General features: G+C 41.7%; 1 protein-coding gene across 4 annotated transcripts; it reads left to right on the top strand.

Moving 5' to 3' along the window:
* The first annotated feature begins 5 nt into the window (after positions 1 to 5).
* UBE2G1 (ubiquitin conjugating enzyme E2 G1) lies at positions 6 to 27,458 on the top strand. 4 transcript variants are annotated; one of them, XM_075168983.1, is made up of 7 exons: positions 93 to 357; positions 4,580 to 4,651; positions 15,662 to 15,764; positions 18,849 to 18,946; positions 20,038 to 20,216; positions 23,964 to 24,087; positions 26,269 to 27,458. In XM_075168983.1, the coding sequence occupies exons 2-6, from the start codon at positions 4,627 to 4,629 to the stop codon at positions 24,048 to 24,050; spliced, it is 492 nt and encodes a 163-aa protein (XP_075025084.1). In that variant the 5' UTR covers positions 93 to 357; positions 4,580 to 4,626; the 3' UTR covers positions 24,051 to 24,087; positions 26,269 to 27,458. The 4 variants fall into 4 exon arrangements, with proteins under 4 accessions (XP_075025082.1, XP_075025084.1, XP_075025081.1 ...); XM_075168981.1 differs by lacking the exon at positions 4,580 to 4,651 and having other exon boundaries at positions 6 to 357; XM_075168980.1 differs by lacking the exons at positions 93 to 357; positions 4,580 to 4,651 and adding an exon at positions 3,314 to 3,356.
* Positions 27,459 to 27,983: the final 525 nt, after the last annotated feature.

Genomic DNA, 27,983 nt, shown 5'->3' with positions numbered 1-27,983 from the left:
GGCCGGTCCGGAGTGCGCCTGCGCGCCGCGGCCCGGAGTGCAGTGAAATTCCTGGCGGGCGGGGGGAGGAGGAGGTGGCGGCGGTGAGGAGGAGGAGGAGGAGGAGGGCGGCGGCACGGAGCCACGGCCGCGCGCCCCTGCCAGGGACCCTGCGTGCTGTGGCGGCGGCCGGCGCGGAGCCAGACCCCCGGGGGGCGCGGTGCGGGCGGGCTGAGGGCCACTCGCCGCCGCCTCGGGCGCTCGCAACACCAGGAGCCGCGCCGTCCCCGCCGCCGCCGCCGGGACTCCCTCCCCGGGCAGAGAGGGAGAGAATGACGGAGCTCCAGTCCGCCTTGCTACTGCGGAGACAACTAGCAGGTAGCCGGGCTGGGGGCCGGCGGGGGGGAGGGAGGCGATCCGCCGCGGGGGGCTGGGGGAGCGGCAGGGAGGGGAGTGGAGGGGAGGCCGGCCTCTGAGGGGCCGGGGCCTGCGATGGGGGCAGGGGTGCCGGCTCGGGGGAGGGGGCGGGCGGCCGGCGGGGGGTGTGTGTCTGTGAGGGGGAAGGGGAGATTACGGCCCCCCCCCTCGCCGCTCTCCTGCCCAGCCGGGAGCTGAGGGAACTAGGCCGAGGGGGGGAGGGGGAGCCTGCCTGGCGATCGCTGCCAGGGGAGCCGGGGGGAGGGGTGCGGAGGGCCGTCATGGCGGGGGGGAGCGTTTCCTTCGCTGCCCCCGTCCCGTCAGGGAAGTGGGGGTTGGCAGCGGCCCTGCCCGCCTGTCCCCCCGCCCCGTGCCTGGCAGCCTCCGCGATCTCTCTTGCCGCCCTGTCTCCCCGGGGCGGGGGGGGGGAGGAGAAGGCAGCCGGAGCTTTCCTCCCCGTGGCGCGGGGGATGCGTGCGGGGAAGTCTCCGTGGTGTGAGGGGTGTTTGTCAGGCACCGAAAAGAGGCGGAGGAGGGAGGGTTCCCCCTCTGGAAACGGTACTTCAGGCCCGGGGTGAATCGCCCCACGACGCACACCTTCCTGCGGGGACCTGAGGTGCCCCCGTCCCGCTTCCCCTCCCCGGCTCCCACCCTCACCTCCCGTGCCCTGCGCCGGGGAGGGCGGATCAGGAGGGGGAGGCCGCTTCCCCCTTTGTTGTCAGGAGAAGAGCCGGGCACTCTGCAGGCGCTGACGGCGGGGAGAGGACCGGGCAGCACCGCGATCCGGGCGGGGGGTGGGGGGGAGCGTACCCGGCCCTGGGGAGGGTAAGCGGGACTGCCCGCCGCGTGCTGCGGGGGGAGCCGGCAGGGAGGGGCGAGGGGGGTCCGCCGGGGGCGAGAGGGCGGGACGGGTGCGGGGAAGGAGGAGTTGGAGCCTGGGCTGGGGGAGAGGAAGGGCCGGAGTGCCGGGCCCGACCCCGCCGCCAAGGCGGGAGCGTGGCGGAGGGGAGCGGGGTGGCAGCTCGGCTCCGCGTCGCGAGTCGCCGCCGCGCCCCCGCCCCCCGCCTTTGTCCCCGGGCGGGCGGCCGTGCGCGCTGGCCCTGCCTGGGCCGCCGCCGCCGAGGGGACCTGGCTCGGCCCGGCCCGGCGGCGGCGCGCATGCGCGGGGCCGCCCGGGCGGCGGGGCGCACAATGCAGCTCCATGTGTCGCTCGCTGCCAGATTTAAAGAGAAACGAGCCGGCAGCCGGGTGCGGCGAGGAGCCGCCGCCGCTGCTCCCTCCCCCACTCGCACATGTTCCCCCGCATCCTCTGCCTTCTGGGTTTCTGCGTCCGGGATAAAGTAATCCCCTCGAGAAAACGCACAGGTCTGCCCGGCACCTTGGGCGAATCCGATTGCCTTTTTCGGCCCTTACGTAAAAATTGCTTCATACCCAGATAAGGAAATGTGTGCTAGGTGTACCTAAACTCAGGCAAATACAGCGCTGGCTGAAGTTTGCGGAGTAGCCGTGCAAAGGGACGGGGTCACGGAGCGGCACAGGAATTCCTGGAGGGCGATTTTGGCCTGAGACTTCAGTAATGTCTCTGAAAGCGTAAGGGTGGAAAACGACGTTGTTAGCAGTAAGGAGGTGAAGTTGCGTAACCAGGTATAGCAAGCTAGATGATGTGTTTGTTGCATCTCCAGCACTATCTTCTGGTTTTGGTTGATGGTAAGTTTGAGAAACTTCAACGTAGTTGACTGTTAGCACAGGATTTTTCCACCCCTTTAAGGTGTCATTCTTTTTTTTAAAAAAATAAAAAAAGAAAAATCTCATACATACTGCAGCTGCACTCCTGAACATAAGCACGCACCTCTTAATGCCTTAGGAACTAGTGAAGTTGATACTGACATTCAGTGAGGTGTCTGCATGTTTGGATATGTTAATAACACTAGGTATAGGCTTGCTACAGGAGCTCCAGACTGGATTTGATGCAAAGCTTCTCTTTCCTACAAATGATCCCTCTAGAGAAGCAATAGTATAGAATAGTTGCTCTCTAACTTGATAAAAATGAGCATTTGGTAACTTAATATAGTTCTTCAGCTGTCCGGAATGTCTCCTTTAACTGACTAATTGTGCTCCGTGAAAGTAAGTTTGACATTTAGCTGAAGCCTCTTGATAATAAGCATTAGCTGTCAGCTTCTGTTGTGTAGTCCTTTTTTTCTTGTCTTGTGAAGTCTTAAGACCTTCTGTAAGCACAGGCTGGTTGGATATGTAAGTAAACTTGTAGACTGTTAGAATTAGGGGTTAACTTCTGTTTACCTTTCTGCTCACTCTTTCTGAAGGCTTCATGTGTAATGGTAAAAACTGGTAAGCTTTTCCAGTTGCCCCTAGTACTGCTGCCGATTCAAATGGGCTGACTCAAGTACTGCAACCATTTGCATGTAACGTGCAACTCTTTTGTGGGGTTTTTGTGTTTTAAGTAATATTAGTGCCTTCGGTATCCTTTTACATGTATTAAAAAAAAAAATTGAAACCATATGGAAAGTGATTGTGAGTGTGCATACTTAAGTGTGTGATGAGCACTGAAGAAGAGTCTTGAACTCTTCAAAAGTCCTATCTGGAATAACTGACCTGAGAAAGAAAATAGTTTCTTCCATACGTGATAACCTAAGCAACATCTGAACTGTGATAATCTAAGCAACATCTGAACTGAGCTGAAACTAGGCTCTGACACTGCTTTTTCTGATGGCAGGCTACTTGAAGTCGCAATGCAGAGACTGAGCTTCATGATGTCTGATCTTCCTTCCCCACTGCTGACTGTCTTCTTCCAAGTCTCAGCTGCTCCAATGTGTCCCTTTGTTTACACCCACGCTACTTGTTCTACCTCAAAACAAAAATCAACATTATGATATTCTTTCCCCTGGTGGGGCTGATATTTCAGTCCTTCTGCTATATGCCGCTTTTGCGTTGTGTCAAGTGTGGTGAGTCATCGGGTTGTACCTAATGGTTGGGTTTTGGAGGACAGCAAACAGGCAGTGGATATGAGTTATGTGATCTAAACTAGTTTAAATTGCTCTAGATCACTCGCTTGTCAAATTAGCGTTATTCAGGCACAAGAGATCTGAAGTCGGAGCTGTTAGACTTGGAGAAAGACATCCAGAAGTGGAGGGAGGTTGAAGGGGGAATCTGAAACCCATATAATGGTGGAGCAGTTGAGGAATATAGAAATTCTTAATGGGTGAGATCCTGGATAGCTCTTTCCAATGCCAAGAGGAAAAAACAATGACAGGAGGAGAAAGGAATGTAAAACAGTAGTTCCCAGAATGGTTACCTGTTTTGTCTCCCACGTGCTTTGGTTCTTAATAAAGGCACTATGGGGAAAATGGGTGTCTATGGCATGTAGCACTTCAATGAGTTGTTTTGATTCTTAAAGACTCTGTTAAAGTGAAGGTCAACTGGTAAGTTTTAGCTGTCAGTGAGACTTAAAACCGAGGGTCTTATCAAAACACAGAACGAAACTTGACAACATAATCCCAGGTTGCTCCAATAACTGTATGAGGACGGACTTCTATTTTTTTTCTGGAGCAAGCTGACTTGTATTGTAACTTGAGCAGGTAACTGGTACCACAGCACCATATATACAACATGCTTGTCAACTTAAGTGGCGTGTCCTGGATGCTGGTAGTGCTCTAAGAGAAGGGATATTTAATGACAGTCACAAAATATAACTTCAAGTTAGATGTGGGTTGGTTTTTTGTTTGTTTGTTCCCCCCTTCCCCCCCCTCCCCGCCCCCAATACTAAGTAGCTTCACAGTGCCTTTGCTAATGAAATATTGAGCTATATCACCAGGGAATTGGTATAGTAGCTGTTTTTATTTTGACATGTGCTTGCCCCCATTTAAGCACAAGAACAGTTCAAATCAACATAGTCAGAACTCTGCATAGTTCTTAGTTGTTTTCTTTTTTTTTTTTTTGAAGTGTTTAAGGGAACTGCTGAGTGGGGATCTCTGACTACCAAAGCCAGTTAGGGTGCTAGTCTAACTAGCTTCAGCTGAAGGGAGGTTCTCCTCTATGGATATTGGTGAAGCTAAATGGCTGTTTCTTCACAAATCAACTTAATTGTAAGCTGTAGCAGCTTCTGGAAATCTCTGAAAATTCAATAAACCTATTTGTTCTTAGAGATGTTCTTTTTTTTTTTTTGAAGGAGAAAGGCACTTTGTTGTGGATTGGTAATAATGTGAAACAGAAGTCATGACCTGTCCATTTCCTCTTATGGGTAAGGTGCAGGAAAAACTAAAAGAATGAAGTGCCTCTGAACTTCTATAAAGAAGTCAACAGCAAGTATGTAGATTGGTATAGCACTAGATTAGCAGAGTTCACCCCCCAAGGGAGGTGGGGGAAGGATAAACTCTGTTCTCTGTACAGCCCCAAAACTTTATGCTCTTTAAAAGGAGGCAGGAGTGAGAGTGTAAAGCTACTCTTCCAGTCTCCAGAGCTGTCAAGCCCAAGGGTTTTGCAGACTGAGGCATTTCTCTGAATGCTTTTATTTCATCTTTCTGCCAAATCCTTGCTGACACAGAGACCTGTTAGAGTAGGCAGACTTGTCTAGTTCATCCAGCAAAATCACGTAGGGAGGATGCAGTTAAATCAGTAGTGCACAGTGGAACCAGAAGTGCGAGTCCTCTTTTAACACTGAAACCATGGGAATAACTATGCCCTTGCTGGCTGAAGTTGTATTGTGTTGTAAATATTCTCCAACTTAGGATGCAAAAAACCCCACACTAATATTTTTCTCAAACATGAGAAACATGGCATTATTTCAATTTAAAGTGTATACAGCTCCTGTTTCAAAGTAAAAATGTCTAATTAAAACCTAACAGTTTGGGGAAACTGTTAAATACTTAATGTGACAGTTCAACAATTTTTGCTTCCTTGTGTGGAAAAATCTACTAGTGCAATGTTGAGCTAGTTGAATTTCTGGCAATTACGTAGGATTTACTTTTAAAATATTTGAGTAGCGAATTCTGAGGGAATTATGGAATTAAGATCACTTTATAGATCAAAGCTGAGATGGCATATCTCTTGGGTGGCTGGTGGTATAAGAAGCCTTTGTTTGCAGTTTAGTACTGGCTGTTTACTGGCTTATAGTAGTTTTGTCTACAAGATAATAATTTGAATGGCACTGATCTGAAGTATTAAGTTGATGCTAGTCTGCCTATCAGCTTCCTTGGAGAGGTTGGTTTGTATGACTAGTAACACTCTATATTATCCTGAAGAGTTAAGACTCCAAGGTCCTGTATGTGTCAAACTTAACTTCAGTATCACTTAAAATGCTATAACCCCCCTTGCATTTTTTTTAAAAGGACTCTTTCATATTTTTAGATAACCATCAATCTTTGTTGCTTTCCTGCTTTTTCGGATACTTAGATACAGCATGTGTGTACCACTCACCTTAACACTCTTGCAGTGTAGGGCCCCATTATAGCAGATAAGATAATCCTGTTTCTTGTGAGGATGTGTTGACAGAAGCATCAAAGCTACCTTGCTCATGGTGACTTTATAGATAATATCATTGCTAAAACACATGCCTCGTTACAGTGACTAGAGTCTGAGCAGTACAAGCAGCCTGAATTTCTGTTGCACTGCAGATAATGTAATGGATGTGACTTGTGGCAAACTTTACTAGCTGCACATGTTAGTTTTTCAAATGTTCCTCTTGCAGAAATAAGCTGAACTCTGCCTCTTCAAAGAAAAGAGTATTTTTGAAAGCAGTCACAAGAGCAAAAATCCAGGGATGCTGGCAGTTCTGGAAAGTGAGGTTTAGCTGAGCGTCAGAATGGAGGGGCTTGATGACTCAACCACTTGCTTGAACAGGATGAAGCAATAACAACCTGCTTCATAAGCTTACTCCTTGATGGGGCAGCTGTAGTCACAGCCAGTTGGCTCTGCGTAGGTCAGCTTACTAATCTTTCAGGGAAAGAACCAAGCTTACCATAAACGATGAGTTCTTTCCTTCTCTGCTCCCCCCAAACAAGGCATTGTAAGTTACACCAAAGTATGGACATAGCTGGATCTGGCAGTAAAGTGACTTTGTTCTGTTAGAGAATGGTGGCCTGGGAGAGTGCTGCTGGGGATCCTGTGAAATAAGGAGCATATGAATACCTATTGAGAAAATACTTTCATTAGAAGAATTCCTGCTTTATTGATAAGATCTTTATTTGGAGATGTTAAATCACCCAAATCCACTAAAATGTCTTGCCTTGTGTGATTGATAGTGATTCCAACTTCAGTATTAAAGAGCTATCTGCTGCAGAAATGTAAATTGTAAGGATTTGTTGATTTGCTATAAATGTCTTTTTTTGTTTAAGAGAAACTGATCTGGGATAAATCAAGTAGAGTGAGTAGTACTCAAATAAAACCACTTGTTGTAATTATAACTGATTCTGCCTTGACTCTTCTGTATCACTGATCATATTTTTTTTTAACACAAGGAAGACTTGGAACAGTACATGCATATTCAACTAAGATGGGGTTACTTTGTGCCTTTTGAGTTGGTATTGGTACAAGTTGTTTTCTTCTCTTTTTTTTCTTCCTCCAAAGCCCTATGCTAAACAGTTTGAAAATCAGTGAACTTTGTAGGTAAAACTTGCTTGCCACAAATAGGCATTCTGCTAAACTTCTTCTAATGTGTTTAATGCAACCTCTGTTTTGATCTAGATCTTTTTGTTTGCCACCAGCAAGGCTGGGGTTTTTGAAAGTCTTTAAGCATGTGGGGTATTCTGCAGAAGGAAGCTTCAAGAATAGGGTGGAAGCATTAAAAAAAAATAAAGTACAGCATTTTGTTTCCAGCATAGAGATTGGGTTCTAATGAAGTGGAACTAAACTGAAAGGTGGCTGCTGTTCTGAAAGTATAAACTAACCAAATACTAAAATGAGTGTGCAAAGTTAGGTGCCTGGAGAAAGAAGAGCAGGTGGCTTGGGTGAGGAAGAGGGCATGTGACTCTTGAAACTTGCACTGTCTCCTTTTTGTCCCAACGTATGGGAACAGAATCTGGGTAGCACTTCACATGCAGGCCTGTGCTATCACCATGTTGCACCTGCTCTATGCTTCAGTTTTCAGTGGTGTGTGGATATCTGTCAGTAGACTGGTCTTGGCAAGATCTTTCACTTATAAAATCTAGAGTTTTAGGCCACCCTGCAAGTGTAAATTTTCGTATTTGCTTCTCCTTCCTACTCTCAGGTCCAAGACATATCAGCTGGAACAGAGATCAGATATCCAGACCTTGTAAGAACACTAAGTATAGCAATCTGAATGAAAGAGGATTCCATAAAAGAAACTGCTCTCCTGGGCATGGATGTTAGCACTGTTTGTACAGATTTAGAATAATAGTAAAGACTTTTTGATATAAACGCTTTGTAAAGGCTTTCACATACAGTCTTTCTGTATGTGAATTGTTAGTTAAGGGAAACCTATTTCTGTGCAGTCATCACAATACCTAGTATGTCAAACTGGCTGGTTTTTTAGTCGGCTTCCACTTGGTGCTGATTTAAAAGATGATGCTGTCAGGAGTCACCTAGAGAAATGTCTTAAAACAATTCTGAATAACAATGTAGCTCAAATTAGGATATGCAAACCTGTTATTCATATTATAAGCAAGGGAGAAAACAAGCTGGAAAAGTGTCCTTGACTTGCACAACAACTTATGCATATGATGAAGAAAGCTTCTGATGAACTCTTCAGATGTTAACATCTCCCTATGGCATAGTCTTGTGATACAGACTTTCTAGTGGATTTCCTAGAATCGTGTTCTATTCGTGTATGTAAACCACATGCATCCTAGAGCTCTTAGCTCTGTTCAACAGTATGGTTTCATGACTGATGTGTATATGACTGCTCAGAAGATACTTGGATGGAATTTTTTTGCAGCTTTAGTCTGTTGGTAATTTGCAAACAGCTGTTAAGAAGTTAATTAACTTTTCCTGCTGTCCATGCTGAATCAACTACATTAATACAGCTGGTACCTAGGATGACACTTGTCTTGCCAAATTCTATGCAGTAGACATCCGAAGCTCTGTAGGCTCCTTTGTAGGTGAGAGAAACAAGTACATGTCGAGTGTGGTTTATCTGACCTGTTCTTGACATCTGCTTTGGGATGAGATAATCATGGAGTCTCAGGAACTACTTACCCTGATAAGATCTCTGTTGAACACTGCTGAGGGTGACAGTCTCAAATACAGGCAGATGCATGTACTTGCCTGACTCTCTTAAGAGTGGAAACACGTGTTGGATACTGAGGACAAAACGAAGGTCACGTTTCTATTATACTGAGTGTGATAGATGAATGTGGCCCTGTGCTGCAGTTGACTCTGTGAGCAAACCACTGAATGTGTTCTAGTGAGACACTTGCTTCCTTTCCAGTGTGGACTTCAGAATCGGGTTCTTCCAATCCTTTTGACTATCCTTGTTCTTCCCTTCCTCATACCACTTCCCCCAAAATTCAGACCTTACTAGAAATTTTTTTGACAGACCTGTTCAACATGCATTTTAACTTGGGTGATGTAACTGTGCTAGATTCTGATGTGATGGGATACACAGCATGCTTCAAGCAGTCTAGCCAAAGAGGGCTCTTCAGGAAACAGTTTATCTCAATTTCTTCCAAAAATATGTGATAGATATTAATTTGAACATATGTTCTAAACTTACTGCTGAGAATCTTAATTCTGGAAGCATACCTATTTGAAAATTTTAAACAATACTATGGAATTCAAAGGTTTTCATCAGTATGCTTTGTATTTCCAATGTTCTGTGGAAGCTGATTTGGACAGGAAAGTAACTGGAACACCACCTTCATCTTGAGAGAAAACACTTGTGGGCTTAGTAGGCCCACTGCGCTCCGCAGTTACTTAAGTTACTGAGTTGCCGACATTTGCTTAATGGCAGACACATCAGGGGGAGGGGGAAGAGACCTTCCTTCTGTGTATGGTAAGTGTGGGAGGTTGGAAAAGGACTGGTTTGGGTGTGTGTAGGCTTCCATGTATGAAGAGTGCTACCGAAAGAAAATGTCTCAAAATAGGTCATCTCTATTCTTGCCTGTCTTTATGACTCTTGGGTAAAATGGTGCATGGGAACAGATCATGGGCTGAGTAAACTGGGTTGCCAGGTCAGATTGGAAGCTGCATATCTGTGGTCTAATTGAGACTGTGTGAGAGAGCTGGCTTTGAGACCTTTAAGTTGAGATCGATGTCTAAAGGAGCATTGACAATGTGTATCAGTGGCCACCTCAATGGACTTAAGGGTCTATGGGGAACTCCTTAAGAACCAAGACAGAACCAAAGACCTGCAAGCTTCTGATTAGTGTGTTAAGAGTCAGTTTTCAACTAAATAGCTAACCTGAATTTTTCAATCGTTTGTCTTCAGGTATGCCGCAACTCATGCGAACATGGAGCCACAGAACATACACAACAGAGAAACTTGATTCTTAGCTTATGTTTAGAATAACATGACACCTTGCTAGTAAAAGAATTCCAATCTCTATCTAGTCAAGTTTCTCTGGTACTATAACCTTAATCCACAGACCCATGGTGGCAGTTATTGGAGCTTCTGCCCCTTCACTTTGGGCTAGTGCTGCTGTCCTCTTGTTTGCAGAGCTGGGCCGTAGCCCTGGCTAGGAAGTTGATTGGGGGCAAAACCAAAAATCAAACAAGAACCCCCCGACCTTGTCATCTATCCTTCCAAAATCTGCTTCGCTGTGCACATCCCTGGCAGGCTCTACAGATACAGCTGAGGAGATGGCAAGCGAAGCGTGTGGATGCAGCAGTGCACAAAGCTATGTAGCACTGCACTGAGATAATTTCTGTGAGCAACTTGCCTGTTAATGCTAACTATACAACCCTCCCTACAAATTCTCTGAACTGAGAGGAGAATTAGATTTGTAGAAGTCTGTAATGCTGCCCTTATCAACAGGGGGTGACGCATGGAGCACTGGAAATGAGTTAGTTGCCAGGCTAAGTTAAGAATCAAATCTAGAGCTGCTACTGAACTGGTTGGTAGAGATCTCTCTTTAAGACAGGTTTGTCTTTACTGCTTCAGTCTCACTCCAAAATAATTACAGTGTTCTTCTGAGACTAAAACTGTTCTGTGTTAATTGCTATCTTTTATTTGACCAAGCCAAAGTGGCTACCAGGAGTGTGTGTGTATCTCGTGCTACGCTTTGTCTGAACTTTTTGGATGAGCTTGTGGAGCAAGACAGAACATGATGAAAGCAGATAATATGGAGAGTTCTGGGAATACATCTTTGCAAGGAGATCATGTTACTTTATCATTATCTCAGACCTAATCTTCTAGAATCAGAGACTTACAGCTGAGTATGCAGGCAGAAAGGAAAGTCTTGGAAATCGTAACTGACCTCAGTTAAGTAATATATCTATACGGGGTACGGAGAAGAAGAGTCTAAAATGAGAATTTTCAGTCTGTACAGTTGTTAGAAGCTCCAGGACTAGTGCTGGGACTCACAAAAAGCAACCAAGAAAAAACAAGCCTAATGTATAGTAAATGTAAACCTCTGATATGGCCTGCTTGTTCTGGGAACTGTGTGTAAGTCAGCCAGATGATTTCTCCAGAAGCCTTAGCTAGAACTTGGGCTGTCTGGTCTCTGTTTTTGTGCTGGGCTCAATCCACTGGTTGCACAAAACTCAACCACTGTGTAACTTGCTAAAGAGGCAGCTATTAAAAATAATGTAGAAGCTTATATTTTTGAAAGCTTTGTTCCATAATGTAGCTTAAAATACTCTGAAGTGTTCATATGCAGTGGCTGGCTGGGTGAAACGTCAAGCTGAAAAGTTTAGATGCCATACATAGCTGCTACGTGTATCCATGGGGTTGTTTCTGCTTAGTCATTTTTGTTTTGCTTTTGGATTGGTGAAAGTCTCTTGGCTTATATAAAGGCAGTTTTAGTGAGTGTGGGAACATCAGTAGCTTGGTGTCAGCTAAAAACTGGAAGCAGAGCTTATGGTACTGTGTTGGCTCAAGTTTAAGGCAATGGTAACTTAGTTCTGCTTTAGTAAGAGCTAAACCACTAAAGGAGCACTGTGTTGTGTTGGCAGATCATGTGGGAGACTAGGCATTGGACATTAAAGTCTGTTCTGGAGTTAAACAACTCTGTTGGATTATGGGCCTGTAGTCTTCCTCCTCTCCCAAATCAGGTATTGATTCAGGACAGGGATTAAAGGGACTGAATGTCTAATTTATGAGCAGCCACAGGATTCTTTCCCCAGTATGTTGCTGCTTGGCAGCTGTCCAGGTTTGTGCTGCTTTGGCTGTCGGCTGCTGCTTGAGCTGTGGAGGACTCTACCTGAAACTGCTTCTAGAGTGAATGTAAGAATGTTTTTTTTTCTCTGGGAAGAAAAATTTCTATTATATTAAACTATCAGCAATGCAGAAAATATTCGCAGAAATACTAAACCATAGTGTGTAATGTATAATAGCAAGTAAATTGCACTTACTTAGGCGTGGACATGACAGAAATGTGTTAATATACTCATTTACATTTAAAAAGTACAGAGTATCTTTAGCTAAACAAGGAATCTCGAAGGAAGACTTAAATGTTGAAAAAATAGCGTGAAGGGATTCAGTTCTTCGTAGGTGTCTGACTTCTCTGCTTTTCCAGGACTTGTAGGCTAGCTCTTCAACAGGACTTTGTAGAGGACCAGCACCAAGAGCTTGTTCCCTCTCCCTGGCTGGAAGAGGGAATTGAATCCTTTGCTTTATGAGGCATACTTGCCATCCGTGTGTTCATCTAAGAGAACTCTTGTTCAGGCTGCAAGTAGTTAACTACTGTAGTTGGTAGGAAATGACAGACACAGAGAACAGGTGTCTTGTTTTTTGAGTGCAGTGTCAGTGTCACCAGAGGCTCTGGTTGGTGGGCAGAAGTCCCTCTGCCTGGCAGCTGACTCCTGTGACTGTGAGCATAGTGTGTGTGTGCTCCTTTCTTGCCATAGTGGCATCACTATTCATTTGGGATTTTGGTGCATGGATTTCATACTGTGTGAGTCTCAACTCATGAAGAGATAGGTGGTACTACTCGGTAACCCTTTGGATACGCAGCAGTGGCTATATCCAGGGGAAAAAAAAACGAAACCAAACAAACCTAGGCTTCAGTGTTTGCAAGTTTTAACGAGTAGCAGCTCCTAGCTAAAGCAGCCAAGGATGATGTTTTTCATGTCCCAGTGCAAAACTTTCCTGAGATTTCCTTTTTTGTCTGCCAACCAGCCATTAGTTGATGTTCAGTTTAGCATAAATAATCTGGATGGAAAAGCTCATTTTAACTTGCCTATGGTAATTCTACATACCTCTAGTGGAGAAGGCGCCTGAACTTATATCCATAGTTTTGCTTCAAGTTAGAGTATTCGTGCAAGCAGTAGCTATTTGAACTATGTTTCAGTATTGCTACTGTGGAAGGAAAATGAGAACCTTCTACAAGCAGAGACAGATGCCACCTCCTGTAAAAGAAGTAACATCATAATTTGCTTTGTAGGCAACATCTACTAAGCAAATTTCCATAACTGCTGTAACTGAAGATTTTTGTCAATGGCTGTCCCTTTCATATAGTTCACAGATTTTCTGCATTACAAGAGTTGGCATCCAGCAATCTTAATTCCTTCTCACAAGATCTCTTGCAATATAGTGCTGCAAGGTCTTGAGTATGAGTCAGAGTATAAGAACTGGCTTTAATTGGGAACAAGTACATGAAAAATGTTTCAAAGGACTTAAGGATAAAAAAAGTTATTTGGAGGCTGAGACAGATGTAAAAAGCAATTGAAATAGCACGAATCAAGAAATAGAGAAGAAAATGTGTATGTTGGACTTGAAAATAGTGTGGCATATTTAGATAGAGAGAAGCATGCTGAATTTTCTAGAGTCTTAACTTCTGGCATGCTTGTTTACAGTCTTATCACTGAGAAGTGATAACTAGCAAACAGTAAGAAAGCTAAATGTAAGCAGCTTGAGTTATAGGAGTTTACACAGAACTTGGTATAAACCCTTTTCTCTCTGTGGAAATGCAGAAATGAGGGTTCTTGTGTTTTGGAGGCTTATTTTTCAAATTTGAAAGTCAGAGACTGTAATATTTGCACTCTTTCTGTTGACTTCTGTAGTTGTTATGCTGGCTATTCTGTATTACAATACTAATACAATATCCGAAAGGATGACTTAAGTGTCCTGAACAAAGGTGGCTTTTTTGCACAAGCAGTAGACAATTTTTTTTTTATAAAATCCTGCATGAAAAAGCAGGTTATATTCAACTTTCAATATCTGATGCTGGAGGAATGTCTGTAGTAGGGAGGTAGTCAGGGACTGGTGAAGTCCTTACTTCATGTGAGATACTTACCTAGTTTCTCTGCCCCTTTCACCTAAAATTAAATAGAACTGTTACTCAAGCTCATGCAGCTGTTTCCACAAAGTTTCATAGATGCCAGAGGGTTAAAACTGGTCTGCTTAGTGGAGGTGTGGCCATGCTGTAGTTTTTGGTTTTGAAGTTGCATCTTGGTTAAATAGCCTGTGATACTACCTTTTGTTTCAGGCATTGTCTTGAGAAAACATGATTTGGTTCAATATCTTTGTCCTGCAACTTGGAGAGTGAATGGTTGACCTCATCTGTTGACTAAACCCCTGCTGAGTAGCTTCTAAGAAAAGCCTTTCCAATACATTTCTTGGGATTTTAGCATTGAGTAATCTATGTGGATAAATTTGAGTCTGAATTACCAATGGCCAAACAAAGTCGGTATTCCTGTTGTCTGTCTCTCCAGGACCTTGGTCCTTCATGTGAGCTGAGCACTTTCTTTTCCCCATGTGGACTTACTCTTCTCTGTAGGGCTTGAATTGATTCTTCTTGCATTTTTTTAACCGTGCTTTAAACAGTTAAGAACTTAAGCTTGCAGTCATTGTTTGCCAGTTATGGACGAATCAGTTTGGACTTAACGGTAGCCTTTTCTCCATAAAGATAGGAGGTTCTCACTTAAGTTCTTCTGCGTGTACCTGAGGGCATTATAAGGACCTGTGAACTTAAGTCTCTAATGCCTAGAAATCAACACAAAAGACAGCTATTGGGTTTACAAAGAGGGAATATGTAGACTAACTGTACTGTGGAATACAATAATGAGGGCTGTATAATGTCTGACAGGTTTTAAAATAAGTGCAGTAGTAATTGTAAAAACAAAACAAAAATCCCTAATTTTATCTGGAAATTACTGACCAGTTGAAGGAGTAACTTTTTCTCCCCTTCCCCTATCCTAAATACCCAAGATCTATCAGGACTTTGTATGTACTGTTAGAAATGCTGGATCAAGAATTTCAATTTGGCATCTGTATGGCATTTAAATCAGCTTTTGACCCAAAGCTATTGGTTAAGAGACATTCTCTCCCCCCCCTTCCACCACCCCTCCCTCAATCCCCCCGAAGTTGAATTTTAGGCAGAATTCATTTGAGGTGTTTATTTCCAAATCTTACACTTTTTCCTGGAGCGGGCTGAAAACAGCAACTCAGTGGAGTCTATATCTAGTTCTGGCTTCTGCATAGTTATTTTCAGATAAGCCTTCTATTTGGCAGTAACTATATGAAGTAGCCTATAAACTTAGAATCCTGTATTGCTTATCACTAGTGGATAGAACTGTGAAACAAAAGAAAAAATAAAAAAACCCCAAAACCTAAACAGCATAACAGCTTATCTTCTGTGCTCTCTTCTAGTAGTACAGAATGTATAAATCATTATCTCCAGAATGCACTGGGCACAGGTCTCAAATGCTTTCAGATTCTGAAAAATAATTTAAGGGAAGTAGGATGTTAGTTTTAAATAAAAACATAGCGTGACTTTGTTCTTCTGTTAACATTTTCTAGAGTTAAAGATAGACTTTAGTTTAATCTGGCTCCTCAGGCTTCTTATAAAGCAGTGTGGCTTTTTTTATTAGGAGAAAATCTGTTTTCTGATTTGCACACACACCTATTGGTATCTAGTTCAGGAGACCATGTCCCATGGTTCTGAGTTATTTTGGCCCTTTTGCTCATGATGTACTTAGATAGTTTTAGAGTCAGACTATGGATCTCAGCTCTGGCAGCATGCTGTTGTGTGTGGTAGGGAGTTGAGGGTACTCATCCAGGCCATAAGTCCATCAGTAAGCGCCAAATCACTGAAAGTCGTGGGGTTTTTTGGTCACGTATAGAGGCATGAGCAAAAAACAGCGAATGCATATCATAGGCACCTAAAGTCACTTTTAAATTCTTTTTCCTACACAGAGCTCAACAAAAATCCAGTGGAAGGCTTTTCAGCGGGCTTAATAGATGACAATGATCTTTATCGATGGGAAGTCCTTATTATTGGTCCTCCAGATACACTATAGTAAGTACTGATACTTATACAGAAACTTAAGTGAACTCGGATTTACTAGTTCTAGTTTGGTCTAAGTGAGTAGAAGTTAACCTAAATCTTCCTACTGACTAAGTTAGGTAATACTGTTCTGTTGCTAGTAAAATACATGTAAATAGCTGAATTTGCTATATGGAAGTTCTAAACTGCTTTGCTCCCCTGGGAAAATGCAACACTGATCCCTTTGTACTTGTAAAAAAATGAGAAAGAATAGGCTATATTTAGAGGCAGCTTCTGTTTTCTTACGCATTTAAGGCAGGTATAATCTACTATTTGCTGTTATTGCTGTGAGGCTCTAGTTCAGCTGATAGTACAATTTTAAACCATTACAACTTCATGCTGGTGATTGTAGGAAAATATTCAAAAGGGGAATAGTAGTTGGGGAAACTGTAGCAGACCATAGAATTAGCCTCAAGTCCTGTCAGTTTGAGGTGGGAGAACTTCCTAGCGTGACCTAGAGTACCTCAGTGCTGATCAAATTTGAATTGTTGGCAAACCTTTCACAGAGGGCTTCAAAAAGCGTTTATCTTTCTCCTAAGGGCTGCGTTCTCTAATTGACATTTGAACACAAAACTACGCAGTTCATACAGTAACTTCTTTTCCTGGACTTTAAGTTCACTGCGTTTTTGCAGTGCTGTATATCTGAAGCACTCTGGCACATGCAGTGTGGTTGTTTTTTTTTTTTTAAAAAAAAAGCTCTCTCTCTAATTGAGAGAACGATTTCTCTTTCTCATAGAGGTTATATATGATCATCTATTCTAGCTCCTGGGAAAAGGTTTTATGCCCAGAAGAGGTCAGTTTAAAGTGCAGCTCTTGAAGATGAACTCTGTTCTCCTTCATTAAGCTGTTCCAGTGGTAAATTACTGATACAAAAAGCGTAATGACATTTACTTGAGGTCAATTTTAGTTCCAACATGAAGTTGTTGTATACCTGTCTGTAGACTTTTGAATAAGTACTTAAGCACAGTAATCAAATTGCTTTGCTTCTCCTCAAGCTCACTACATTGTGATTCTCAAGTCTTACATGAGATGAATTCTCCAACTTCTGTTGACCTCTTTTGAACAGTCTTCTAGTGGCTCCATTATATTCTCATGGCCATTTTATAAATACTGTCAGTAAAGAAATACTGCTTCTAATTGAACCTCCTCTTATATGTTAAAAATTGCAATAGCATTTTTTCCCCACTTCAATAAGGTGCTGAGCTTGTTTTGAGGCTTTCTAGATAAGCAGCTCTCTTCTGTTCCAGTCCCTAGTTGCTGCTTTTCAAGGTAGCATTATACTGAATCCTTCCTCCCTGGTCTGTTTTATGATGACAGTAGAACCATAATAGTTTAACTTAACCAGGCGGTTCAAAATTTTCAAACTTCAGTCTCATTCCTGGTCCCACTTTATTTATTCTGAGTTTACGTAAAAAGACTTTAGGCTCAGTGCATGACTCTACTGACAGAGACTCCTTTATCAGGAATATTGCTAAAAATGGAACTGATCTCCGTTAATTGACAGCTGTACTTCATTAACAGGTTTCTGATGTGTATCCAATTAAAGAGCTGTATTTATATGTAGTTGATGAGGGGCAACCAGGGATGCCATACAGCCTAGTAACTTTAGGATCTGCTTCTTTAAAAAGGGAAAGAAGAACTTTTTTGTTTTGAAAGAAAGGACTTAACTGGTTTGGGGCTATCAAGAAATGTAATCTAACTCTCCTTTGTCTTGTCTAGTATGGGTGTTAAAATAGGCAGTGTTTCTGGAATTCTTACCCTTCCCAGGATCAAGGATTCTTTGGAAACTGCCTGCCTTTTCTAAAACTTGTGGAAAATGAATGCTGTGGGTTCAGATCCCCCTCAGTTGCTTTATTTTAAGAGCCGAGTCACTTAGATCTAGTGCTTTTTGGGTTTGGGGGTTTTTTTGGAGACACTTGCTAGAATTGCACATCTTTGGTTAGTGGTGGTAAAACTTGTTATTTTCTCAGTAGCCAGTGGGCTTTGGATACTGGCTCCTACTCCTTTACAAATACAAGGGAAAAAAATCGTACTGAACAGCTTTGTCTTTTCTACACCAATTCTTTTGTCTGCGTGGCTACTGAAGAGTAGCTTGTCATACTGCACATCTCGTGCCACCTTCTTCGGAGGTTATGTTCCAGTTTTTGTAACCTCTGCCTTTGCAACTTCAAATTTTGTTACAAACTTCAATGACAAGAAATGACAGTAACAGGGCAAATGTCATAGTACTTACATTAGCGAAGTATTCCATCTGTACGGCTTTCCATTTAATACAGGCCTTCACATTTTTCAAAATAGACTATTCCCAGGTAATGAAACAGTTAAAAAAAAAAAAAACCAACAAAAAACAACAACAAAAACCCCAGTAAAGTAACAGTTTGTTGTGTGGTTTTTTTTTTTTAAAATATGGGCCTGTAACTCCACATAAAAACTGGATGTCTCTTGTTTATTATTATTCTCCAGTTTAGTGGATAACTGTAATGCAGAACACCTCACTGTCATGTCAGAGTGCCTTTAGCTTAGTGTTGAAAAGGTAGTATTGGAAGTCTTTCTACAAAGTAATGATGTAGACACAACTATAAAGCTTTCTGTAGCTTTTCAGTGAGGCTCACTGCTGCAGACTGATATCAAGAAATTAGGACTGAGGTGTCTGAAGGAGGAGAATAGGTATCTGCTGGGCTGTACTTGAGAAGGGGAGTTATTGGCAGTATCTTTTTTTTTTTTTGCTGTTAATAAATGTACTGGGAGGAAAAATGTAAGTTGTAATTCCAGATGGCGAATTCTTTGGCAAGGTTTTTTTTTGTGTGGTTTTTCCCCTCTGGAACATCATCCTAGTTCTAAAAAAGATACAGTGTTGGGGAACTGGCAGTATCTTGTGAAAGGATCTTCTCAATCTAGAAACTCTTTGCATTGCTTATGGAAATGATGGTACTGTTAATTACTAACATGATGTTAAGCTGTGTAGGGGGTAAACTTAGAGCTTTTGATACATCAGTAAGTTCCAATTTTCAGCTTAAACTTACAAGAAACTCTACTAAGATATTTTTGATTCCCCAGTGAAGGTGGTGTTTTCAAGGCTCATCTTACTTTTCCAAAAGACTATCCACTGAGGCCGCCAAAAATGAAATTCATCACAGAAATCTGGCATCCGAATGGTAAGAAATGTCGAAGTTTCAATTTCTTTTTGCAATTAAGAACTAAAATGCGGTGAAGACAAATGGATACATTTCTGTTCATGTTAGAAATATGAAACTCTGCGTTTACTTTGCCATCTTCACTTCATAAAGAAGTAATAACCATGGCAGAGTTTTTAATAGTGCTGCTCTGAGAGACTGCTCCTGAAGTATTTTCAGAAGCTACTGAAAGTAATTTCTTGAATTCTTGGTAACTGTACAGGGATTTTTCTTTTTCCTAAGTGCGAAATTCTGGTCTGAGGAGAAACTTCTGTTGCTGCCTTTTGTTATACCTTCAAATATTTCATGTTAGTATTACTAACCTGGCAGTTCCCTATAGAAGGCCCAAGGTTGTCCTCCTCCAATGAAGCCTGAAAGGAAATAACAGCATCTTTTATAGTCCCTCCAAAGATGACTCCTCCTAATGTTTCTTTTACTTATGGACTGCTGGACATAGATGGGAAGGTAAAATAAAATGGAAGGAGGTTTTTACTGGGAAGGAGGAATGCTCTTCAGTTTCTAAAGTCATTATTGAAGTTGTAGGCCTTGAAAGCTCGGGGGAGACCAGCACAGTGCTCCCATCCTAAGGGACAGAGAGACTATTTTGATGCTGTGTCAGTTTCAGCTCTGGAAACACCAGAGTACTTGTCAGGCAGTTTCTAATTCCAGCAGCTTAAATCATGTTCCAATATATTGCAGTAATATCTAGCTGATGCTGTTCCTGTGGAAAAAAAAATCACTGTCTAGGTTGCTGAACTTAACAGAAAAAGCTTTAGTGGAAGCCTATCTAAACTATCTAAAGAGTCTTGAAAGTTGCAATATGATGTTAGAATTAAGTTCTTCCTCCCCATGTGCCCTCTCTGCCAGAGGTCCACGCATAATAACAGACTTCCACCAAGCCCTTTTTATTACAGATTGAGTTCTGTAATAGTTAATTACTTTCCTTTTTGGTAAAGCATCTTCACCAATGTGTTTTCAGACTAGCTGGAGTGAAGCTTAACAGTTCCATAACTATTCTGAAGAAAAGCCAGCATGTTGTTCATTACTGAAATATGCCTTGTTCTATTTTGTAGTTGACAAGAATGGTGATGTCTGCATTTCAATTCTTCATGAGCCTGGAGAAGACAAATATGGCTATGAAAAACCTGAGGAACGCTGGCTTCCCATTCACACAGTGGAAACTATAATGATTAGTGTTATTTCTATGCTGGCAGATCCCAATGGTGATTCTCCTGCTAATGTTGATGCAGCGGTAAGATTTTTCTTCGTCTGCCAATTGTCTTCAGTGTAGAAACCTAAACTTGCAATGGAGTTTTGCTTCTAGTTTGACAAACAGTACAATAGCTTTTGGAAGAACCTTTCGTATCACAGGCTAAGGCTACCTTTTTGTTGGGAAAAGCATTTAGTGGTTAGCCCTGGGAAATTTCTTGCAGATTGCAAGGGAAAGATGCTGTCAAATTTCATAGGCAGTGGTTCCTATGCAATAATGCATTTATTTATAGTAAATAACTTGTGCATAGAGGTACTTAATGGATAAATTTCAGCTCCTTTAGTCTTAAAAAGTTTAAGGAAGCTGGCTGTAAAATCCTGTGTGGCTATATACATGTAGCAGTTACAACTGCCATTAAGTTTAGCTGCAGAAGTTAACATATCCTAGAAGCTTTTTTGGTTCCTAGTATGTTGTTAGTATAACGCAGCAAAATTATTGTCTTGGAAATTATATAACCTGTTAACAGATTTGTTGATTTGAATGGAAGGAGAAAATGTGGTGGGGTCCCTCAGTATAATTATGTTGTGACTTCTTGCATCCACCCCTCTACAGCAGCCTTCCTGGGTCATAATTAAAGCAGTAGGTTTGACTGTGTAGGTCTGTGCTTTGAGAATGTACTTGAAAGCTTCACCGGGCATCTGGCCTTCAACTCTGGAGGAAGTGTAGTCCTGGACTAGAATGACTGGCTAAAGAGTGAGGAAGAATGGCCTGGTTTATAGTCGAAGACTAGAGTGAATCTGCAGTTAGGATTCTGTCATAAGTAAGATACGTTTCATGCAGCATAGTGTTTCTGGAGCGTGGCCTATTCTGCGTGGGTGTATAAACACAGCTATCAGCTCTCTAGAAGAGCTGCGTTTATAGCAGAATAGCAATTAGACTAATAACTATTTGTGGTGGGGAGGGGAAAAAATTCTCAGTTCTGAGGGGAGTAGGGGAACAGACTTGAGGTCCCATTCATCTGAGATACGCCAACATAACTTTCTTTTGAATTACTCTTGAATTGCAGTTCAGCAGTGACTAATACATGATATCCTCTCACAAAAGAGAAGTTCCAGGTCTTTTAACTGGGATAGTGAAGAAAAGGGAGATGGTAATCAGAAGATGCAAAGTTTTCTAGAAGCCTGTTAACCTGCTCTGTCAAGCTAGCTACACCTTTCCAAAGTGGATGGGAGCTTAGTTTTCTGAAGCCTTTGATCTACTACGCTGTTAGTATTTCCAAAGGTGGTTGAGCTCTGCTGAAAAATCATCATGGGAATACTCTCATGTGGAACAAACTCAATGGGAAGAGAAACAAAAACAAACACAGAAAGTTGTAGTGAAGAATTCTGTCACTTAACATTCTTTTTAAGTGTTGGACCTCCCCTTCTTGTGTCGCGTTACTGGTGGAAACAAATACCCAGGACACAGGGATGTTGAAAGGAGCAAGTTGTTAATGAACTTCTAAAAGTACAATTAGAATTCCTCAGTTTACAGACTCATATATGTTGAATGTAGCTGACCTAACACTGGAGAAAGCTTATACTTTTAGCTATGCTTGTCACCTTCGTAGCATCTCACAAGCTTTTTAATCTTTCTGTAGTGTGCCCCACTCTGCCAGCCGCTTCAGGAGCAATTTTTTTTTTTTTGCCTCAGATGTTAGATGGAAAACTATGAATTTGTTTACCTAAACCTTAGGGTAAAGGTTGAAAATGTCTTAAGGAAACAGCATTTTCTAGCCCAGCTTGAAAGAACAAAAACTTAAATCCAAATCCAACTGTGAAGACAGTACTGAGGCATCACTAATATAACTTTTGGATGCTAGTAACTATTTTTCTGACTGTGGTATTAGATGTTCCAAGTAACTTCTAAGCTTAATGTGCTGCTTGAGCAGCTTAGCATCTCCTGCTGGATTGTAGATTGCATCCTTTTCATATTAACCAGAACATACTCATCAGGGTGATGAAGAATCAGCAGCTCCTGTGCTTTATTCTGAGCTGCTATCAAGACATCCTCTACTTGGCTATCAAGACATCTTCTACTTGGTTTATGAAGTACAAGTTTACTGCAGCAACAGTATTTGGCAGTTACTAGAAGATACTTTGTCTGCTTTCATTAATTTCTAGTTTTAAGTGAGTCTAGAGAATAAGGTGTTACAGGCAGGTCACAGCATTATAGGAGCAGGGGATATACCCGCTCCCTGGAAAAATGAACTATGCATGTTGGAGTACCGTCTTTTGGAGTGGGAGAAAAATAAGGATCAGGAGCCTGAATAGATACTGTGGGAAGCAAATAGAATAGTTCATGAGCTAAAACAAGAGTTTTGGAGAGATTGCTGTCAAATTGGAAACTTTGCTTGCTATTCAATTCTGAACACTTGCTTCATAGAATTACAAATATAAAAGGTAGAAATAAAAACTAAGGATCTGAAGCTAGGAAGGCACAAATTCAATGCTTTTCTTGGCTTTAAGCCATCTTGTGTAAGCTGTCCTATGTCCCAATCCAAGGAACCAAATGCTTGCTGTATTAATTGCTGGAAAAGAACAAATTAATTAGTAGCCTTATTTGTGCTTTCACTGGAAAGATAAGACATGCTGGGCTTTCCAGCATGCTGACTGGCTAGGTGAGCTTGGAGGTGGTGAATGTTAGGATATACCAGTTATCTTAATTTTCTCTCACTGAAATGTGCTGCAACCTTCACTCCAAGTAGTGGGTGAAAAGGTGTTGTGTGTTAGGTTGCTTCAGGTAAAACAGTGTGGGTTTTTTTTAACCCGTTCCCCTACCCCTGCAGTAAGAATATATTGCTTATATCAAAAACTAAGAACTGTAGAACTTATTTCATTAAATAAGGGGTTCTTCATATTTTCCCACCACTTCATTGCCAGTGCCCAACATGTCCACCTTAGTCACAGTGTATGATGCTCCTGTGTTTTCATCTGAGCTCATCATGAGGCTGGCACAAAAAACTTAAAACTGGCTGCGCTTTTTCCTGTGGGTTTTGGTGATACCATGGTGTGCACATCTCCGGGTTCAGGCTTACCTCTTGTCTATCTTTCTGCTCATCTTTATCTTTGTTCTTCATCTATGCAGTTTTGAAATCGGATACCTGCCAGAGAGACCATCCCCATAGGTGTGCTGAGTATTCTGTTAAGATCTTCCTCATGGAGCCAATATGTTGCAGCCGTATCTAACTAGGAGGTGTTTCCTTTCTAAGGACACTGCTGTGCCTCTTCTGAATACTGTGTCTTCTGTATTTCTATCCTGGGGTGTCCTGGCTAGATTGAGAGGGAGTTGAAACTGTCCTAAAAATTGCAGAACAACTATTGGTTTCTGTCACGAATGAGTGGTTTAGAGGCTGCTGTGTACCTTTTTTCATCACTGCAGTTAAAGACATTTTCTCTGACCCATAACAACAGCTAGTGGTTTACAGTTTGAGTTTGCTGCTACTTTGCAGGCTGAAATAAATAGATTTCGGCTTAGACATTGTGAAATATTGGTAGCCACCAGGTTAGTCTTGGAGAATACCTAAAATCCAAGGGGGAAAGGTTGTGTCCTCACTGTCTTGTGAGCAGCTTGCATAGAAACCCAGCTTTCAAAAGTCCTGAATGTCACAGGTTTTCAGTGATTAGCTCAATGATTGTAGGCAAATTTAGGTGTTGACTATATGGCTAATGTCTAAAAACACCAAGAGTCTTCCTAGAGCTTGTACATTGTTATAGGACTGACATCTGAAAGCTGTCTATTCAATTACAGAAAGAATGGAGAGAAGACAGAAATGGAGAATTTAAAAGAAAAGTTGCCCGCTGTGTAAGAAAAAGCCAAGAAACTGCTTTTGAGTGACACTTATTCAGCAGCTAGTAGCTTCACTTTTTTCAGGGTAAGTATCCTTCTAAAGACAGTTCAGCTGCCTGAATCGAGGATTTCCTGCCTAAGTGTTGCTGAACTAATTTTTTTTTCCCTCAAAAGCAAAAAAAAAAAAAAAAACACACAAACCCCAAAGCCAACCAACCTTTCTTCTCAGCTGCATGGTCTTAGTGGAGTTCTTTAGCTATATGTGATACTAAAGACTAAAAGAATTTTCAAGTGTAGTAACAGCCCCTTCTGCCAAGATTGGGAACTTCTCTAGTACTCTTGCATTTATGCTATTCAGAAGTTGAAATTCTCTTTATCAGTATTCATCCTGCTTTATTAATAGTGCTTAGGGGTTACTAGAGCTCTAATAGAAGGGAATAATCATTCTTTCATGTTCATTATTGTGAAGAACACTTTTTGAATCTTAAAAGCATCCTGTCTTGCTATCTCAAGTTCATATCTATCTATCTACCTATATATCTATCTTGCATATGTTGGTGGCATGTTGCTGTAGGTTTTAAATAAGACTTCAGTGATGTTGTTAGGAACCATTCGAAAAGGATTGTTTCAGGTGTCTATGGGAATTTTAGCATATCAGAAAGGATCAGGTTGAGATATTACCCATCAATAATATCAAGAAAGGTGGTGTTCTCTTCAGCAGCCCAAAAAACTTTTTTACTGGGGAAGGCTTAGGAATAGCTTCAGAAAAACAGCTATATTCTGCTTGGAAACGGAACTGTAGCGTATCTGAGAGCCTGGACAAGTTTTGACCGGAGAGTAGCTGATGTGGTATTTATACTTTATGTCACCCTGTTAAAAATGAGCTTCTGACTCAAATACTTACTCTAATTTGAACAATCCCATCCTAGTTTTAATGGGACTTTTTTTTTAACACAGTAAGCTCTTGTAGAAAGGTGTGTATTAAAATGTGGCCCTTAAATACCTGGCCTTTGGTCACTTTAATCTTGGTACATCAAGGAAAAACTTCCTCAACTAGCTAATAATTTCCCACTCTTGCTTTTCAAAGCAAAACGGAGCTTCATGTTGAAGCTGTCCTTTCTTAATGGTTGGTTTGGCAAATAAACTACTCTGACCCGTTTGGCTGGAGAAGCCCAAAACCATATGTACTAGTTAGCTTCAGCGTACAAAACTGGCGGGGGGGGGGGGGGGAGAAATACGGCGCTGTATGTAGTTTAAAGGGATTGTACTGTCTGAACAACTAGAACAGCTTACTAAATGCTCCTGCTAGTTAGTTTTTCTTCACCAAGGTTGTACAGGAGATGCTTCCTTTCTTACACTTCTGTAAGAATTGTGGGGGTTGGGGGTGGGGGAAGGCTCCATCTGTGACAAACTAGTACTGCAGGATTTCTTCTCTGCAGAAATGCTTTGATTGAACGGAACTTCCTCCAGTATAGAGAAAGCATGAAAATGCTTAATATTGATCAAAAGACTAAGCAAAGGAACTGCATGTCTTATACAACTGCCTATAACTAGAGTATAAGAATTGTTAATGCAGCTGACAGTTTTTTTCTGTCTTAAAGAAAGGGAGTAACTGTGAGTAACGCTCCAGAGTGTCCTTAACTAACCTCAGCTCTGTTGCCATGTTAAACTTGGCCATAGTGAAACAATGCTCATGACAAATACTTAAGTAATTGGCTGTGTTGCTTTTTTGGAAGGCGAAAGCTTTTCTAACTCCTGGTGACTCCTCCTAAGTAAGTGATGGGCAATGAGTTGGATGAGAAGGGGCCATATAGCTGGTTTCAGACAAGCACAGTCTGAAGTCTGACTTGGTAGCTGTGGTGTTATTGCTTAATGAAGCACTGCTATGCCATTTTGTACTGCACTGCGCTTTTGAAGCAGCATCCATCATTCACAGTAAGTGATGCACGGAAGTTTCAATGATAAATCTACAAGTGTTTAGCCCTATGTGTGAATAATCAAACGTTTACACGCTATGCACTTGACAAGCAACACGAGTAACAGGAGCCTGAAAGTCTGATAGTTGAGCTTGGATACGCAGTATGCTGAACTAGCTCAAGTCTTTCTCAGGTGATGATTTTGGATTTATGCATCTTCTGTTTAGAGGTATGTAAAGTTCTTGAACAAGTAATGATTATCTTCTTTGAGCTTGAAACACTATTTAACATCTTTAAAATAATTGAGGATGACGAGGGGTTTTATTTTAATAACTGTGATTTCTTTGTAGGTCTTCAATTGAGAAACATGGCACTGTTTTTTTTCCTGCACTCTACCCACCTATTGCTGGACTTCTGTTGTTACAAGTTGGCAAACACTGGCTGGAACTGGGCTGCAATAAAACATGCCAGTTATCAATGCTGACAAGAGCCTAACAAGTGCCAACACAAGATGATTACGCATTTTGAAATCTAATGAACTGCTTTAACCTTCAGGAAGAATTGTAAAGATGTGTACATAGCACAACATGATCCGGATAATATATATACTGTTCATGTACATCCACAAATACACATTGTACCAAATAATGCTGTCTGTAGTTAGGAATAGATACGTGTAAATTCTAAAGATTTTAGCAGGTTTTTCTCTCCCTATTCATTGTTTCCTATCAGTTTAAAAAAAAAAACAACAGCAACTTGTGAAGCATGTCAAACTAAAACCAATTAGGATAAAGTTGTTTGTTTTTTTTTTTTCCCCCCCACTTTAATTTTCCTTTGACCCACTGAGGCTTAATTAAAATCTCTTGCTTATTAAAGTTTAGTATCTCTTTTTTGGTTTTTGGAAATGTGCTCCCTTTTATTTCCCCCATCAGAACTTAAAATTTTCCTAATTAAACCCTGAAAGGATTTGCTATCAATTACTTGTGTCTTCTTTTATGATGACCTTTGAAGTCTCAAAGGTGCTTTTTTTTTTTTCCTTCCCACCCCTTTTTTAAACACAATTGCACATACTTCATGAATTGGGTATAGCAATAAAACTGGCCATGGAGCACCCTTGAGCAGCCTGCTGGATTTTTAACTTCCAAGGGCTTGAGCGGTTTCATTTGGAAGTTCAGTTGACTAAGTTAGTCCAAGATAGGAATGAGCTGCTTCTTATGGGTGATTTTTTTTTTTTTGCCTTTTTCATTGCCTGTTTGTGGGGCGGGGCGTGCGTGTGGGAGGCTTGTTTTTTCTCAAGGTTGAGTTCAAGCATGCACATCTGTAGGCTGTCAAATGACTAACTTCTGGGTTTGGTATCAAAAATAGTTTCCCCCCTTTTCTCTCTTCTGTGGCCCGTCATATTCTTTGCCTTCTACTTCAGAGTTTTCCTCACCTAATGTACAAAGAAAATTGCGATGTATATTTTCATGTAATTTGATTTTTGGAATTCTGTCACCTTCTGTAGTGAGTTCTTCCAAAATATAATTTTTTCCAATAATAATGTGTCAAACTGGCTGTCTTGAGTATCTCAGTAGGAAAGGTAACTGCAGTTGGAGCACAACTTGAACATCTTCAGCAACATAACATCAGCAAACATTTGTTGAATTTGACATACTGTATTTAATCTTGAAATAATTAAAAAGCAAACAAAACACACACTTTTCTTCCTATTGTAACAATCTTTGGCCCTCCCGTGAGCAAATACTAATCTCGGAGTATCTGGTAACAAGAGTTTTCCAAGCCTACCTGAAATACCTTTCTACCAAAGAAACTTTATAAAAGAACTGGCAACTACTGGACTGTTCTCTGCTCTGTCACAGGTTTACCACAGCTTTTAACAGCACGGAGTAATCCACTAATAAATCAAGAGTTCCAGTGTTAAAGAGTCATCGCGTAAGAAGCCTTCAGTACTAATTTGCTAGCTGGCTGCGCTTCATTTCAGGTTGCTGTGCAACATGCATATACTAAAAGGCATATATTACAGGGTTGGGCTGGAAGGAGGTGACAGTTACTAGTGGCATACAGC

The sequence above is a fragment of the Calonectris borealis genome, chromosome 19 (assembly GCF_964195595.1).
Source record: "Calonectris borealis chromosome 19, bCalBor7.hap1.2, whole genome shotgun sequence".
In the NCBI taxonomy this organism is placed as follows: domain Eukaryota; kingdom Metazoa; phylum Chordata; class Aves; order Procellariiformes; family Procellariidae; genus Calonectris; species Calonectris borealis.
This window is presented reverse-complemented; position numbering and strand designations above follow the sequence as displayed.

What these genes read in the sequence shown, in the direction of transcription:
- UBE2G1 (XM_075168981.1), top strand. Translation starts at nt 312, where the DNA reads ATGACGGAGCTCCAGTCCGCCTTGCTACTGCGGAGACAACTAGCAG. An exon ending in GGTCCTCCAGATACACTATA is followed by an intron (nt 15,765 to 18,848) that starts GTAAGTACTGAT and finishes TTGATTCCCCAG; the next exon opens with TGAAGGTGGTGTTTTCAAGG. An exon ending in CTGCTAATGTTGATGCAGCG is followed by an intron (nt 20,217 to 23,963) that starts GTAAGATTTTTC and finishes ATTCAATTACAG; the next exon opens with AAAGAATGGAGAGAAGACAG.